The 15,673-nt window shown below is 40.2% G+C and overlaps 1 protein-coding gene across 1 annotated transcript in view; it reads right to left on the minus strand.

Moving 5' to 3' along the window:
• LOC308392184 (endophilin-A1-like) overlaps nt 1-14,743 on the minus strand; it is a 64,881-nt gene extending 50,138 nt beyond the window's left edge. Inside the window, exon 1 of the mRNA XM_080875104.1 lies at nt 14,286-14,743. Within this exon, the coding sequence (XP_080731230.1) occupies nt 14,286-14,330 (45 nt within the window). The 5' untranslated portion in view covers nt 14,331-14,743. The remainder of the gene's footprint in view (nt 1-14,285) is intronic.
• Nucleotides 14,744-15,673: the final 930 nt, after the last annotated feature.

The raw sequence follows: 15,673 nt of genomic DNA on the forward strand, positions 1-15,673 counted from the left end.
CACGATTAGATACAAAAACGGATACAAAAACAAGGACGTGCTGATTTTTTGTGGATTCTGGAAGATTTTCACGTTTCAGTTTAGAAGTTTTTGTCATCATCTGTTAAACAGATGTTTAATCTGTAAGACTCTTAATCTGGATCTTAAATTGGTTTTTTTTGTCAAATCTGATGAGTAATTTTAAAAAATTAAATACAAATGAGCAATTTAAAATCATGGAGGTCAAAATGACAGCACTCGTCTGTTTTCCACACTGTAATATACAGCATATTGATTACACCCACACAGCCTAAGGTTCATCTCAGCCAATGGGATTCATTCTGCCCCCAGCTGGAGCTTTGCCTCGGGCAGCAGAGCTTCTGTCTTCGTCCAGCTTTCATTGATTTTAGGCTGAATTCCCTTACAGTGGCTGATGGCTGCAGCCACATCATCAGCACGCAGTGAGGAGGTCAAAGGTCAAATTGATGAAGTGACTTGAAAACAAAAGGAAAGGACACGGAGACACGCGGGTCCTCTGCTCACGTGTGAAGCCCTCAGGGACAATCAATTATTGAGCGAGCCAACCAGAGCTCAGCCTGGCCTGTGTGTGTATGTGTGTTTGCATCAAGCCTGCCTTCACTTCACACGTGTGTGGTTGCCAGGACAACACGTCCCTCGAAGGGAGAGAGAAGCATGTTTGATCAGGAAGCAACAGAGAAGCAGAGACAGACTGATTAACATCCTTTTTATCCTCAATCTTTGTTCAAATTCACATCTTTATGTCTTATTAAATCTGATTATTGACACATTATTTTCTATTTCCTCATTTTTTTGAGTGTCCTGTCACCATAATTTGAATTTAAGAGAGACAAACTGTGCTCCCATCTGCTCCCACTTAATAGCAGCTTCTTCAGTCTGCTCCATCAATCCTCTTCACCTCTTTCTCTCTAATTATCTTCAGGGTGCTTCCTGTGTCTTTCTCTTCTTCTATCATTCATCGTCAAATACAAGTCTAGGGTCAACACAAACAGAGACTGCAAGCTGAAAGAAAAATGTGGAAAGAGAACTACCACGCAGTGAAATACAAGATGAATTCACTATGTTTCCACAGAAAATAAATACCTCATTGTGAACTTTTATCAACATAACCTGGACGATCAGAGATCATTCTGAACCTCAGCCTTTAAGGAAACCGAAAATCCTCAAAGAAACTTGAAGCACCCATTCATTTCCTTTACTCTTGATGCAGAGCAGGGCTGTGGGTTCAGAATATAGTGAATATAAGTGTAATAGCCTGCAAACATAATCTCAGGACCATTATTTCTGAATTAGCTCATTGAGTGTTTCATTCATAACAATCTCACAAAAGACTTACTTTGCCACATTAACAGTTCAAATCTCTCAAATATTGCATTTAGATTTATGTAGAACAAGGAAAACGCAGAACTTACTCAATCTTTAGTATTACTACTACTAACAATAATAATATAGTAACATAACTGCAAGGTACACGCAGGCACACACACAAGAAATATTTCAATACTTCCTTAGGTAGAGCAAACTATGAAAGATGACTATTTTTAGGCTCTTTGAGGAAATGCTTTGCTTCTGGTGCTGATCAAATACGGTTGCTAAGGAAGGCAGCCACTGTTTCCAACTGCTGAGATACTTTCTCTGGTACAACCAGACAGACAAACTTGACACTTTGTAGGCACATTAAACTGTGTTATCTTGTTCATTTAACACTGTCTATTACTGTTACAGATGGGCAGGACTGATAACATTTACTACACCTGATATCTTTTGATATGAAAATTTGGAAAACAACACTGAGGGCAGCATATAGACATAATGACTCTAAACCGTAACACTTAGTTGGATACTCAGCAGTATTGATACTAGGAGTGCCGTATTCACCTCATTCAGCTGATGCACAACTGGCAGGTGCACAGCCCCTCACCTCACTAGCAGCTGAACACATTCAACATTTTCATTTTACACAGCTATCATCGACATTAACCTGACCCATGATCACATGTTAATGTTAGCCACTTAAAATGATCAGAAAACAGAATTTTATTTATGTAGCCCATTTAATTTCATGTAAACTCAGTGTGCTGAACATGAAAGATAAAAACAACTGATGTGGGTCTACAACATGTAAATTGACTGATTCTTGTATAGTGCTTTTCTACTCTCTTGGAGTACTCAAAGAGGTCTATACAACATGCCACATTCACCTTATCACACAAGCACTTTCTTTCTAGTTAGTGCTTCCTAACTACATACACACATTCATACTCATACACACATTCATACTCATACACACATTCATACTCATACACACATTCATACTCATACACACATTCATACTCGGAGAGCAACTTGGCGTTAGTATTTCCAAGGATACTTGACATGCAGACTGGAGGAGCCAGGAATCAAACCACTAACCTTCCGATAAGTAGGGGACCTGCTCTACCCCCACATAGCTTATAACAGTAAAAAAAAAAAAAAAAAATCCACAAATCAATGAAAAGCACATGTGCACACACACTGTTATTAAGTGTGCAACTGTGAGAATAAAAAATGTTCTGAGTCTGTCAGTGGGCAGCTTGTTCCCAAAAACAGGACCACAGTAATTGAAAGCACTTTGAACACACTTAGATCCAACTCTAATAAAACAGTTCACAGACCTGCACCTGATGACCTGCAAAATCTAATCAGGTTATAGAAACTGAAGAAGTCAGAAATGTACTGAGGGACCAAACCACAGAGCTTTAGAATACAATAGCATATAAAAGAATAACTTCACATAAATAGTTAGACAACAGGAATGAATAACAAAAAAGAGGAATATATACAAAATAAGAGGAAGACACACATTAAAAGGACAAGTTACAAAGTGCCTAAATGTAGTGCAAAGGACTTGGTCCAAGTATAGAGTCTGTGTGGTAGTGGTCTGAGTGACTGTGGGTGGGCAGGAGTGGGGTGTGGGGGGATAGTGTTTGTTTACAGTCCAAATGGCCCAGAGGAAGAAGCTGTTTGTGAGTCTGGAGGTGTGGGACCTGACTGACCTGAGGCACTGTCCGGAGGGCAGTGAGTCAAATATGCAGTGGGCAGAGGGCAGGGGTCACCTGTGATGGTGCTGGTTTTCCTGAGACAGGAGGATCTGGTGATGGCCTCCAGGGTTGGTATAGGGCAGCCAGTGATTCTTTGGACAGTGTTTATTACCCTCTGCACAGCCTTCCTTTTCTCAGCTGTGGCCCCTGCGTACCAAACACAAGGCAGTAGGAGAGCATGCTCTCCACTGTGGAGTGGTAGAAGGCCAGCAGCAGCTTCCAGTCCAGGTTATTCTTCCTCAGGACATGAAGGAAGCGCTGCTGCTGGACCTTCTTTACCAGGACATTGGTGTTGTGGGTCCAGGTGAGATCAGTGAAGATGAGGCAGAGAATCTATTATGAAATACTAAATGGATTTAAAGGTAGTACTGAACTGAAGGTCAAACTGAAGGTCAAATTTCCATGTATGCGTAAGGACGACTGCATTCTGAATTACCTGTATGTAGCAATACTGCTGCTAATAAGGATGTAATATGATAGTAGTTTATTATCAAGCCTATGCGGAACATGTTTCAACTGAAGAGCTCAAGGAAAGAAACAGTGGCTAAACCAAAGAAACATGGCAGAAAACAAAAAGGGGAGATGAAAAGATTACCTTTGAAGAAGCAGGTGGATTCATTGCAAATGAGTCTACTGCCACAAAAGAGTGAGGGAGCCTTTCATTACCTTTGATTACCTTCGTATTTTCATTTATATAAATTCCTGCCAAATTAAAGTCAACAAAGCCTATAACATTCTGTGGTCATGTTTCATATCGAAGGTTTACCTGTTGTAATTTTCATTAATCATCAACTATCAATCCCCGTGTCCCTTCCCATTAAAAAGTCTTCCAGAAATGACATCTCGGCAAGATTAAAGGGAAATAAAGCTGTCGATTCACAGGTTGATCTATGTTCCATCACTTATGGTCACGAGCTCTGGCTAATCACTGAAAGGGTGAGAGTGCAGATGCAAGAGGCAGAAATGAGTTTCCTCTGAAGAGTGGCTGGGCTCTCCCTTTGATAAGATTGTAGTTTGGCTATCAGGAGGCCACTTGTTTTGCGAATCATTGTAACTAGCAAAGATAAACAAATGAAGATAAGTGCAAAATTTTTCTACAATTGGAGCTAATGCAATGAAATCTCAATCTTATGTGTACTGTAATGGGTAAATTTGAATAACAATTAAGTATGCTTGTATCTAAAACATGCAAAATTACAACTAAAATGGGAATTTGTGCATCACTGAGTGGCTTATAATGGCTATAACCATCAAAATCTGAAAAGTAGAAATAACTGGAGACACCTGTTAAATAAAACAACAAAATATTACTTTAAAATGCCACATTTCAAACAATTGGGAATACTAAATGAATGAAGGCAAATTCAGTGAAGGATAAGTTAAAAATCAGGGATGAAGATTTAAAACGTATGAAATTATTAAATGAAAGGCCTGTTTATGATCTACTTCCTCTTTGATCTTTTGTTTATTGTTCTTCCTCTTTCTTTGACGTTTGTACAGTTGGATATCGATCTCTGTCTTCTCTCCCTCTCTCATGTTTTATTCAACCGTTTAGACCGAGGTGTCCCATTTCCTGCTTGGCGGCCATCTTGGTTGGTGGCACTGCGACTTGGCAGTTGGCTTCACACTGCCACTGCTTGCTTAGCTCAGCTCTGATTGTTCTTTTCCCATCTGTTAAAGCACACACACACACACACACACACACACATGCTGGGATGTGTCCCAGATTCACGTCTCAGCAGGCAAAAAGTTCAAATCAAGTTTTAATGTTCCCAATTCTCGCGTGTGATTGGCTCACACACCCCATGAGCAAGAAGTGGAAAACACGAAGGTTTTTTTATGCTCTCCATTTGAAAAATTTTCTGCTTGCAAGGTTTCTGTCACAGATAAGATGACCCTGGTCAAATGAGGTGAACAGATTGTTGTTAAAGCTGTCGCAACATATGACTCATCTGTTGAGCTCTGCCTAATTCATTTTGCTCTACAATCTCACCTCAATTATAGCTAAAATTTATATGTTAACCTTTTAATCTAATTTTTGCCTGGAGCCTATCCCATCCATTGTAATCTGCTATACACAGATTTAAAATCACAAGCTAGCCTCACGTGCATGGACTGTGGTTGGAAGCTGGAGTATCAGACAAGAATCCATGCAGGCACAGGGAGAACCTAAAAACTCCATCCTGGATTTGAACCCTTGACCTACTTGTTGTGAGGCAACAAGATCCACAACACCAACGCTGGAGTACCAAAACCTGCAGTTTCTTCTAACAGCTTCTTGACAATGGCTCCAAAAGTGAGTCAATACCAGTTGACTCCTGTTAGAGCAGAAATAAATGTGTTTACAACCTCATACAGTTTTACTCTCTTAAGCTAGTTTTGCTCTCTGTCTGACATAAACCATGGCTGTGAACTAGATCATGGTTAATAACAAATGAATGGAGGACGTGGTTTTTTTTTGAAGGATTTTCACCACTATATCAACCCCTGCAGTTAATTATGCTAATCAGTTTCAGTGAGTTAAATTCTGGCATTTTATTAGTATTTTTTTTTTTTAGATATCTGTGTCTATGGCGAATAACTAATATTTCTGGGTGTGCCTCTAGTGGCCAGTGGATGAATTTTGTCCTTTATTTTTCTTACACAACATTAACTTGACATTCCTGAAATGAGACAGAAGCTGAAAATAAACAAACACATAAGTCCTAATTTCATAATAATGTGCTATGTCTTTTAATTTTCTGAGTTCAGACTTTCCTCAATGTGTTATTTCTCCTATTGAATTAGATTTTTCCAACCTGCTATTACTTAGTAAAGCAGCACACTGTATTGCCGCGCTGCTGCATGTAATCACGGGTTATTATCTCTCACCTCTGCAGCTCAGCATCTACCCTGTCGCTCAGACTCGGTTCTCTCTGCTTTGTGCTTGTGTGTTTGCACTCTGCCTGGTACAGCCATGAATAAACCACAGCAGTCAGAGTGTCGATGGTTAATCAGCACCAGAGAGATGACAAATCGGGTTTATATTTCAGTTTACACACAGAGAGAAACTCATAGATACAGGCAGACAGACAGTCCCTCTTTTCTGGTTTCCAGAGTTACGGGTCTCTGACGTCTCGTGCTGCCTGCTGCCCCCTCACTTTCCAATAACGCCTACTGGTGATTCACAGATCTATTTCAGGCCTCGCTACCTGCCTGCTAGCCGTCGACATCTCACCTCAAAGATCCGTCACCACCTCCAATCAAATGGGAAATTCATATGTGACAAGTCAAAGGTGTTTTTAAAGAAACACCTGTAGAACCTGGATTTATAACTGAGACAATACCTCATTCATACACTTAGCTTGTGATCCACCATACACAGCAACACAACATGACAAGTTCATTCATGATTTTAGTTTATTTTGACTCAGCCTGCTTCTGAAAATAGTCACTACGGCACCAAATGTCAATAATCTGCCACTGAAATAGTCCCGAACAAGGATAATACTCAGCTTTATTCCAGAAATAAAACTGTATATTTACAAGTCATTTTAAAAGATTTCCATGTTGAATAGAACAGAGAGTCCAATCTGAAATTACTGGGGGCTAAACTCAACACATACTGATGCTTCTGCTCTTTTTCTATGTAGCAACACCAGATTTATCTTTTAAGTTTCCCTTTAATCCTCTGCTTCCATTTTTAATTGTTTGCCTCCTTTAAAATGTTTTAGGTTCATAGAATTGTTCTCCATCCAGAGTTTCATCAGCATTGTTCTTATTTAGCAGTTACTATCTCTGAGTTGTAACATCTGTACACTACACTAATATTAAAGTACTAGCTTACACAGTCTCTTAATCTTGAATTTAGGTATTTTCCAGTCCCACTGCCACAAATGCCAGATGCCTTTCAACATTTATGAAAGAACAGGTTGTTCTTAAGCGCTCACCGAATTCAACTCTGGTACTGTAACAGGATGCCACAGTTGCAACCAGTCAGTCTGTGAAATTTCTTCCCTTAGATATACCACGCTCAACTCTAAATGGTGTTACAGTGGTCCTTCGCTATAATACAATTCACATTTCGCAGCCTTGCTGTTTCGCATTTTTGGAAGTTTTTGTGTGTGTGTGTGTGTGTGTGTGTGTGTGTGTGTGTGTGTGTGTGTGTGTGTGTGTGTGTGTGTGTTTATAGCCCACTGTGTTCTGCATCCTAATTGGTTGTAGACCACTGTTAATCCATCTCGTGCCTTGTCTCCTGTACAGGACAGAATGCATTTAGCTTGTCAAATTTACAAATTTGACAAGCTAAATTACAAAATCTTTGATCACTATCAGTGTGACTTTGAAGTGCTGTACTGTATGTTTGTAAGTTTTCTCAAAAAGACACAACAATGTCGATGAAACATTTTGCACCATCAAAGACAACCGCCGGTGCCTTTGGGTTCATTCTATCTCTGGACTTATTTTTCTACGAAGGTTTGAACTTTGAGAGTGTTTAAACAAGAGTGAAAAGTGTGAAAATGTTCGTGCCTGTCGGAGAAAAGTGTATAAAGTGTGTAGTGAGGGGTTTTACAGCCTTGAAACATCTATAATAATTGTAAAAAATAAAGTTGGCTACTTCGCGGATTTTACCCATCGCGGGTTATAGAACGTAACTCCAGTGATAAATGAGGGACAACTGAACTGCAAAACAGAAGTGTTTAGGAGCCACAGCAGCTCATTCACAAAGTGGCAGGTCATGTAAAGTTATAGAGCACAGTTGCTGAGTGCTGAGGAGCATTATGTATAAAAGTCAACAACACTCTGCTGAGTCAGTGACTCTGGACTTCCAAACTTTCTTTGGCATTAAAATCAGCACAGAAGCTGTGCTCTGGGAGCTTCACTGTGCTGGTTTCTATGGCTGGAAGCCTGACATCGCCACATACAATGCCAAGCCCTGGATGGAGTTGTGGAAAGCATGCCACTGCTGTTCTCTGCAGCAGTGGAAATGAGGAGTCATGTTTCTTTATAGAGCAATCATCTGACGAGTCTGATGAATGTGTTTGGCGAATGCCAGGAGAACGTGCCTTAAGGTTTAGTTCCAGTCAAAGGAAATCTTAATTCTTTAGCGTACCAAGATAAGATGGCCAATTCTAAGCTTCCAACTTTGTGGGAACAGTTTGGGGAAAACCCCTTTTCTGTTTCAGAGTGACTGTGACCAAGTGACACAGCAAGGTCCATAAAAGCATGGTTGGATGAGTTTGACGTGGAAGAACTTAAATGGCCCTCACAGAGTCCTGACCTTAACCCCATTGAACACCTCGGGGGGGCTGTGGCTCAGGAGGTAGAGCAGCTCATTTAGTAATTGGAAGGTTGATGGTTTGCTGGCTGCACCATTCTGCTGGCCAGAGCATCCTTGGGCAAGATACTGAACCCAGACTCACTTCTGCTGTGTTCATTGGACTGTGAATGTTAGATAGTAAGCACTTTGACATAGAAAAAAGTGCTTGTATGAATGTGTATGTGAATTGAAGAATAAAGTATGTTGAATGCTCAAGTAGAGTAGAAAAGAACTATGCCAGAACCAGCCCTTTCAGTTTTGGATGAACTAGAACGAACAATGAATGCTTTGGGAGATTGAGATCCAGGCGCTCGTATCCAACATCAGTGTCTGACCTTACAAATGCTCTTCTGGATAAGTGGGCACACTCCAAAATATTGTGGAAAGCTTGATGGGATGCCATAAGAGCTACTGTAAGTGTAATGGGTAGAAAGGTTTTGTCCATACAGTGTATTTATACCCTCATATATGATGAGGGATATATGGTGGATGATCAGAGAATCATGTATAAGAAGATCACTTTTTACTTTGCACACATCTTTACAGCCTGCTTAGATATCTGAAAGGTGAAAAACAGCCTTCGATAAATGAGTATGACACGAGTACCAATCCAGAACCAGCCAAGCCAGCTGGTCGTCTCTTTTGGATAGACTGTGCTACAAAGAAACAGAGACTGCCTTTGGTGCACCAGTTTCAGAGTTAACGCTGTCCTCTGGAGCTGTCTGAACATGCAGGACGCCCTCCGTCTCTGTTGCTGTACTTTTTATTTTTGCTTTTTGCTCTGCTCTGCTGCAGTGACCCAGTTTCCCCCTCAGGGATCAATAAACATCATCTTCTCTCTTTATCAGCACCCGCAAACGCAACGAATGTGTAGGAATTTGTCCCGATGACAGACGAGACGGAAAGCAAACATGGACAACATCGATCGGCTGTTTTTGTTCCTCTCTCTCTTCCTCCTATTTTATTTTTTACACTTTTTAATGACATTAGTGAAGCCCTCGGGGTCAGATTACTGCATGAAAATGTCATATTAATAACATTTTCATTGATTTCGACTCTCTTTAAGAACAGTGGGAGGCCCAGACAAGCACAGACACACATTAATTTACCAAAGAAGAGCAAAGATAAGAGTAATTTGTGTGTCACAATTTTATTTCCTCTTCTTTCCTCTCTGGTAATCGTCTGTGATGTCTCCAATTTATGAACCTTAACAGCGCGTGACTATCCAAGTGTTTATAGCACCACTACCAGCTACAGCAGTAAAAGTGTCTTACAGTGACTCTCTGCAGACACTTAGCTGTTAATATTTCTTGCAAAATAATCTGAATAAGAGCTGTTTTAATAAGTATAGGAGCAGCAGGGGCATCAGCTGCATTAGTAAGAGCGGTAAAAGCAGCAGTAAGAGAGGAAGTCCTTTTAATTTATAGACAAGTTAGAAGTTGTTTGACCACTTTGAGTAAGACTAGAAATGCACTGTGCAACTGTGGTCTTTCCCCAATCACATATAAAAAAAATACTAATTGGTACTATGCATAGAAATTCTGCAACATTTTTCACAAAGTCCATTTTTGTAGTGTGCAACACTGTCAGTGGAGGTTAAAGACTGGCCTCTGAAAGGTACAAACCACAAGCATTCAATGAAAAGGGGAAGCGCTCCAGTGACAAGCACACGCTAAGCAATTTGTTGTTCAGCTTGTTTCCCGATGACACTTTGACTAGAGGAGCTGGGTTATTATAACTCCGACCTTCCAGCTTCACCTCCTGAGCCTCAATCGACCCGTACAACTGAAGGTACAACTGGATACTCGGGTTTGTTGACCTGCTCCTGCCGTCATCCTGCTGCGAGATCGCCAATAATCAATAACCAACCACTGTCCCTGAGGAGGGCTGTGGAGAAGGGTTAAGTGTACTTGTTAATTAAACTGTAATTTAAAGTCAAACCAGATTAAAAAACAAACCACACTTCCTTCTGTTTTCTCTAACTCTGGATCAATGAAGACACTCTACACAGATTCATTAATGTCAAAGAGGAAACAGTACGAGCCCAGGTCTGCAGGGATTGTTTAAATGGACAGGTGTTGACATGAATGGTATCAAGGCACATTGAATCTGGAATCTTGAACTAAAATAATTAATCTAACAATTCTGAGAACAGGAAATGAATGCATTCATAATAACAAGCTGAAACAAACCCCCACAGTTACTTGAGAGCTAATGGCAAATCAATCTGACCATCTTTGCTCCCCAAGATCTTTATCCCGCAACACAACCTTATAATTTGCTTTACTTTCACAGGGTCAAACACTTTATTGCAAGGATTCTACAATAATACCGAGAAAACAGAGAAAAACCCAAACAATCACATCGGCCCCTTTGACCAAATGATGTGGTGACAGTAGGGAAGAAAAACTCCCTTTTAACAGGAAGAACCCTCCAGCTGAACCAGGTGCAGGGAGGAACAGCGGTGACTAGTTGGAGGTGAAGGGAAGAAGATTGGGCCCCAACCTTAAAGCGTGGTGTAGTTATCAGCAAGCTTGGTGAGCTTATGAGCAAGCCCCACCAATAAATGAACACTAATAATAACTACAGATTAATAAAATACTAGAACTGATGGTGTGAACCACACAGTGGAGGAAATTTGTTATGTAATTCCATTAAAATGGCACCACAGATGTAGTGGAGAGGTCCACTTCCACGATTTAATTAGTTCAGGTGAGCTAGCTGTCAATTAAGAGCCCCGCCCTGTTCTTCAGTTTCCAAATGTAGGAGCTATGGAAGCACAGTTATTATGAAAGTGAAACCATCCACAGGGGCTAACACGGTTTTTGTAACCAGGCTCTAAACATAGACACAGCCTCAAGTGGAGGCTTGTTGCTTGGGCTCTAGGGCTGCAGCTATCGTTTATTTTAGCAATCGAGTAATCTATTGATTATTCCACCAATTAATCAAGCAATCAGATGAAAACTATTTTTTGTCTTATTAATGAGCAATAGTAAATATTCAAGAGAGAAAAAACTAGTCTTTCAAAATGAACTGCTTATTGGTTTCCATTTTAGAAATTGCAATTTTTAAACGTTTAACTGCAACCAACATCTCAAAAAACAAAATAACTAAACCCTTTGACTGTATAAACGCACCATATTAAATTTTTTTTTTTTTAAAGAAAACATTTTCTTAAATGGAAAAATATATAAAAAAAATCTCAAGTACAGTCAAAGGTCAAATCAAATATAATAAGATAAATAAACAATCTGAACTAAGGCATAAATATTTACCTTTACTGTCAATTTTTAAGGTTTTCTGACATTAATTGAATTTTATTTCAGTTTTATTTAGCGGCAAATCACAACAACAGTCACCTTAAGGCGACTTATATTGTAAGGTAGACCCTACAATAATACATACAGAAAAAACAACAACAATCGTATTAGCAAGCACTTTGGCGAAAGTGGGAAGGTAAAACTCCCTTTTAATGGGAGGCAACTTTTTTGTGCTGCTGAAAAAATGGTGTAGATGTTAATAATTAATAATAATTCAGTGTCCAACAGACAGTGTCCAATTTGATATTGTTTCACTTTCAATCTGAAAAATGTTACGAAAGCTTTGCAATACACCCTATGCCCTTCTTAGACTCAGCTCTGTTCGCTTCCATGTAAAACAGGACAGCTGCTGTCAGCCTTCAGGAAGCTGTCTAATTAAACCAGTGTGACTAAGTTAACAGTTTTGTATATTTTAATACAACTTCTGGAGGCTTACTGCTGATTTTTCTCAGCATAAAACAAACGGTGGTGGATGGAGGAGTAAAAAGTTTGCTTTTCTTCATGTTGGAGTTTGTTGATCAGGTGATTTAATGAAGGACTGAAAATGTAAAAGGTGAGTGCAGGAACACCGCTGATGTTTTGGATGTTTTCCTTCACTCGGCCTGAAATTTGGGGCACTGTGGCCTTGATGTTGTTCAACTTTTTAATCATACGCTACTCCTAAATACATATCTATTGCAGGTCTGTTTTTAGTCTCAAATGTAGGTGAAACACTCTAGTTTACATAGTTTATTACATCAGGGTGCAACAGAGCCATGCGTTAAACTAAGCACTGAAGCAAAGAATTTGGGTCAAGAATTTATTTAATCAAATTACTTGATGAATAATTGCAGTCCTAACAAACTTCAATATAAGGAACCCGAGTCCCCCCCTCCTCCTGTCCCTTACTATTTTTCACACACATGACCATTCAGCTCAAAGTCCTGCCACTTTTCCATCTGCAGCCTCACAGAGCTGCCAGCACGACCGACATCACTCCACAGCCGACATGATGAGCGAGGAACCCTGTGGGGAGGAGGCCGGACGGACAGACGCCGGGTCATACAGGTTCTGTCTGTCTGTCTGTTTGTGCTTCACTCTTTGTATTCATCTCACATTCAGATTCAACCACCAGAAAACAGGCTGAAAGGTTAAAGCGGTTCCCCCAAAAGCCTCCAAACAAAAACATGTCAGCAAGTGTTAAAAATAAATCCTAATCATTAATGAAACTGAAATCTGAGCCCGAGTTATGATTACGCTGTAATGATGGACAGATGATGGAGGGCGGTAGGAGGTGGATGTGAAGTGGAAAATGAAAAATGGAGGCATGATGATCAGAAAAAAAGAAAAAAAAGATTAAACAGAAGGATCGATGGTGAAAAAATCTAGGAGCAGAGGATGAGTGTAGGAGGAAGAAAGAATAAAGGAAACATGGATTAAAATGATGATCAGAGGGTGGATGAGGGGATGTTAAAAGACAGAAAAATAGCACAAGGAGGGGGAGAAGTGAGAAGAGGTGGAGGAACGTCTCAAAGAACAGGAGGATGAGGAAGAGTGGAGGAAAAGATGAAGGGAGGACTGAAAAACAGATTTAAAAGTAAAAAGAGAAAGAAGAAAAAGAAGCAGAGGGGATGTTCAGGTGTCTAAAGCTAAAAGATGTTGGGTTGGTAATGGATGGATAAAAAGAAAAAGAAGCGTGTGGAGAAGGAGACAGGATGGGAAAGATGGAGTGATAGAGGGATTGGAGCAAGAAGAAAAAGATGGAGGGATAGGAAGGAAAACAGAATGTGGATGGAGGGATGGATAAGAAAGAAGCAGAGGATGGAAGGAAACAGAGGAGAGATCAGGAGAAGGAGGTGATGCAAGAGGCACAGAGAGAAAAGGAGGGATGGGTGAAAGATGGAAAAGATGATAGAAGGAGGACAAGAAGGAGAAAGATGAAGCAGCGTTATAGAGGAGGGATGAATAACAATAACACGAAGAGGCGAAGAAAGTGTGGAGGAAGAATGGAAGGATGAAGGAGAAGGAAGAGGATGATGAAGGAAGTTTGTATTTTAGAGGTATGTAGATTTTTTAAAAAGGATGAAGGAAGATGAAGAGGATGGAGAGATGGCGGAAGAAGAAGAAGATGGAGGGATGTGAAGGAGGAAGGAGGGAATTCCCTGTTGCGTGGATCAACAGCCAATCAGCTGCACACACACACTTTCAGCTCACACAGTGTTACATAACATTACATGCAAACCTCTCAGTGTGTGTGTTTGAGGGGGGCATACCCCGCTTTTAATTCACACAAAACATCGCGAGCAATCTGAATAGTTTACACACAAATCTCGTTTTTATCTGAGGAAAATAATCAGACAGTTCTTTACACAAAAACAAATTTAAAAACATCTGAATGAGGTAAAATGTAGATTTTTAATACTAACTCGCAGCTTTTAACGGCATAAACGTGATTTCATTAAAGACTAAACGTGTTTTTGTTGATATCAGTGGATTTATGTGCGTCCACAGGTTTGTTTGTTTTTTCCCGCAGAGAAATGTACAGACACATGAAGGGAAACAGGAAGCGGGTCTCTCGCTTCTTCTTACCTGGGTGGCTTTATGGAACTGCTTCTTCAACCCCGCGACAGACATCACTTCAGCGGCGGAGGCAGCAACCACAGAGAAACGGTGTGTGAAATATTTATGTGAAAGCTGCACGGACAGCACGGAGCCTGGGACGGGAGCGAGGTGGAGCCCGAAGAGACGGCGGTAAATCCTCCGGTTCGCTTTAAAGTCGGTACTGTCCGCTTATTGTGGAGGAAAATGTGGTGGAAACGCGAGCCGCTGATCGCCAAACCAAACCCAGCTGGATCTATTTTCAGTCAGAGAGAGAGAGAGAGGAGGAGAGGAGGAAGAGGAAGGGCAAAGATCCTCTAATGAGAAAATGGATCACACCAGCCTCTTCATGCTGGCACTAAAAACTCATTTCATATTTATGATCTTATTCTTTTGCCCTTTTGTCCACCAGTGATGTGATGTGCTTATAAACCAGGATGTCCAGCTCTCAGTTTATGGCTCATGGAAAACTTTCTCTATTCAATCACATGCTTGATGAGACCAAAACTAAAAGCTGGACTTCAATGGGAAAACAAGCTTGTTTAGTCTCAACATAAAGTTCAGCCAGAGCCCAGCATACAGCTCATGTGTTTGATTTGGCAGATGTGCACAGATGTGTCAGTGTGACATCATGAAGAGGTTTAGCAGTGAAGCAGACTAACGGAAGCTGGAGTTTTATGTTCATTAAATCCCCGCAGCTTCACAGGACCCAGAGGTGCCTCTCCAAAGTGAGACATTTACATAAGTTCACACTGTGGCGCAGCAGCTGCAGCTACAGTTACTACTGCATTATTCAGAGAGGATCACTGTAAGTCAGTATATCTGTTTCTCTACACCTAAGACAGGTGAGCTGTCACTCACAGTCACAGTTTGAATAAGAAATTATTTCTTACACATCGACTGACTTGATGTTTTTTTATTTTAACAGTTTTTTGTTTTGTTTTGGGTTTTTTTTTAGCATTCACAGTAGTGGTTATTATTAATATTGTGTGGATCTTAAATATTGTGACCTCTCTAGTCACTTAAATTTTGTGGTATTTATGTGAAACCTTCAACTTTTAGAGCTTTTTCTGGGCACACCAAACCTCCAAGAAGATATGGGGATGCTTCTCAAGATCTCCCACAAGAACATCAGGAATAATTAAAATCGTCAAAATCGGAATATTTTATTAATCCTTAAAGAAATTATTTCCCTATCCCTTCTATCTATCTATCTATCTATCTATCTATCTATCTATCTATCTATCTATCTATCTATCTATCTATCTATCTATCTATCTATCTATCTATCTATCTATCTTATTCAGCAACTAATAAACATTTTTTCTGAGCCCCACAGGCAGCAGATTTTAAGATGATCTGAGGTGTTTTATTCTGTT

This window comes from Rhamphochromis sp. 'chilingali', assembly GCF_963969265.1.
Source record: "Rhamphochromis sp. 'chilingali' genome assembly, chromosome: 1".
Classification (NCBI taxonomy): Eukaryota; Metazoa; Chordata; class Actinopteri; order Cichliformes; family Cichlidae; genus Rhamphochromis; species Rhamphochromis sp. 'chilingali'.